Source organism: Galendromus occidentalis, unplaced genomic scaffold (assembly GCF_000255335.2).
Source record: "Galendromus occidentalis unplaced genomic scaffold, Mocc_1.1 scf7180000076097, whole genome shotgun sequence".
NCBI lineage: Eukaryota > Metazoa > Arthropoda > Arachnida > Mesostigmata > Phytoseiidae > Galendromus > Galendromus occidentalis.
The window spans coordinates 1-1,704 of record NW_003804086.1 but is presented as its reverse complement, the minus strand read 5'-3'; the positions used below and the strand labels follow the sequence as shown (position 1 = coordinate 1,704).

The window sequence follows — 1,704 nt, the reverse complement described above, 5'->3', positions numbered from 1 at the left end:
CCGTCGTGGCAGGCATCAGGAAGCCCCCTGCTCATAACGCGGGCTTGTATCGACAATTGCCGCCACTGGCTCCGCCTTGTTTCTCAAGCGGTGGCAGCATATCGGCGAGACTGATTGATTCCAGAGCATTGAAAACAGCGTCGTTGACCTTATCCCAATGCCCTGAGAGGGAGCAAAGTGCACCCGCATCGCAAAAACGTCCGTTGACGCAGGCTGTCACTTCAATCGGACCGTCGACCGATGTGATAACCGATGCGATCGAGATATCCTTTAGAGGGCGACCAAGCCTGTATCCACCCCGCGCACCGCGGTAAGATGTAACAAGCCCGTCCCCCACCAGACCTTTGAGGAGCTTCGCGACGGTCGGCTCGGGGACACCGGTTGATTGTGCCAGCGATGACGCCGTCGCGAGATTGTCCAATCGACCTAATTGCACCAGAAGCACAGCCGCGTAATCAGCAAGTTTGGATAATCTGAGCATCGCTTTCCTCAAAAATCGCAGCCTTTACATTCAAGACTGCATGAGTCCTCTTTCATGAAGGAGATGGACCTCATGTCCCGGACAGTCAAGGCTTTTTTTAGATTTTTCGTTGGGGATCAGCCCATTGGGAAGTGAAATGCCCGGCTCACAGCCTCGAGAATTGCGCCAATCGTAAAGCCGACAAGCGTGCCATTGATCCGAATATACTGCAGATCTTTGCCAATACGCTCCTCTATACGATGTGCCAAACTCGCACCATCCCATTTAGACATGACATCGGTGACGTAATTTGCGAGGTGGTCCCGGATATTTGGCAGCATTCGCGTAAACGCCGTCGAGACCGTGCCGTCCACTTTCTGGACGAGCGCATAATCATGCCGGAGATAACGGGATAAGCTCATCAGCGATGCGTCGATAAAACCGGCCGTCACGCCATCATCCTGATGGCTGTCCTGTTCAATGCGCGTCCTAAGACGCCGCCAGATCTGACCGCTCCAGGCGAGAATACTGTCGTGGCGCAAAATCTGAGTGAGAGCTGTTTCAACCTTTGCCCGACGCTCAGGATCCCTCTCCAGAAGATCTATTTCCTTCCTCAGCCATTCCGTCACATTTTCACGGACTTCAGGGTCGGACGGATCGATTCTTTGCAGTTCATTGTAAAGTGAAGTGATGACTTTTTGGGCAACGGAGGGGCCGATCATCCATCCAACCACGCGCCCGCCCTGCTCAGTGACCCGCCTCTGGATAAAACTTCGCAAGGTGTCTTCTTTTTCCTCAAGCGCATTTTTGAGACGTAAAAGGAGGAAGGAGAGCGCTTCTTTGTGAAGGTCATCCTGCACAAAACTGCGAAGTATTTTGACGACCAGCGGGCCTGTGGCTTTTCCCTCAATGAGCATCGCAAAACTGTTGCGGATCGCCGTCGCCGCTGTGCCATCCTCAACACGATCCAGTCCCATCGACAGGATTCGCTGTATCACTCTGACGCATGAGGCCCGAAATACCTCATCTTGCAAACGTGAGGCAATTTGCGATGCAGGTGAAAAAGCGTCGAGTGCGTGACGAACCTCCTCTTCTCCGAAGAATTGGGAGGCGATGAATCGACCCGTCGCATCCGCGAGGCGCGATTGTTGTCGCACCAGTATGGCCGTATGAGGGATAGGGAGGCCAAGCGGATGTCGGAACAGGGCTGTGACAGCAAACCAATCCGCGATGCCCCCGACAAA

At 53.9% G+C, this 1,704-nt stretch overlaps 1 protein-coding gene across 1 annotated transcript; it reads right to left on the bottom strand.

The window, feature by feature from the left end:
* Positions 1 to 597: 597 nt before the first annotated feature.
* Positions 598 to 1,437, bottom strand: LOC108865089 (uncharacterized protein YjiN-like). Its single transcript, XM_018641755.1, has one exon. The coding sequence runs from the start codon at positions 1,435 to 1,437 to the stop codon at positions 598 to 600; it is 840 nt and encodes a 279-aa protein (XP_018497271.1).
* Positions 1,438 to 1,704: the final 267 nt, after the last annotated feature.

What these genes read in the sequence shown, in the direction of transcription:
- LOC108865089 (XM_018641755.1), bottom strand. Translation starts at nt 1,437, where the DNA reads ATGGGACTGGATCGTGTTGAGGATGGCACAGCGGCGACGGCGATCCGC.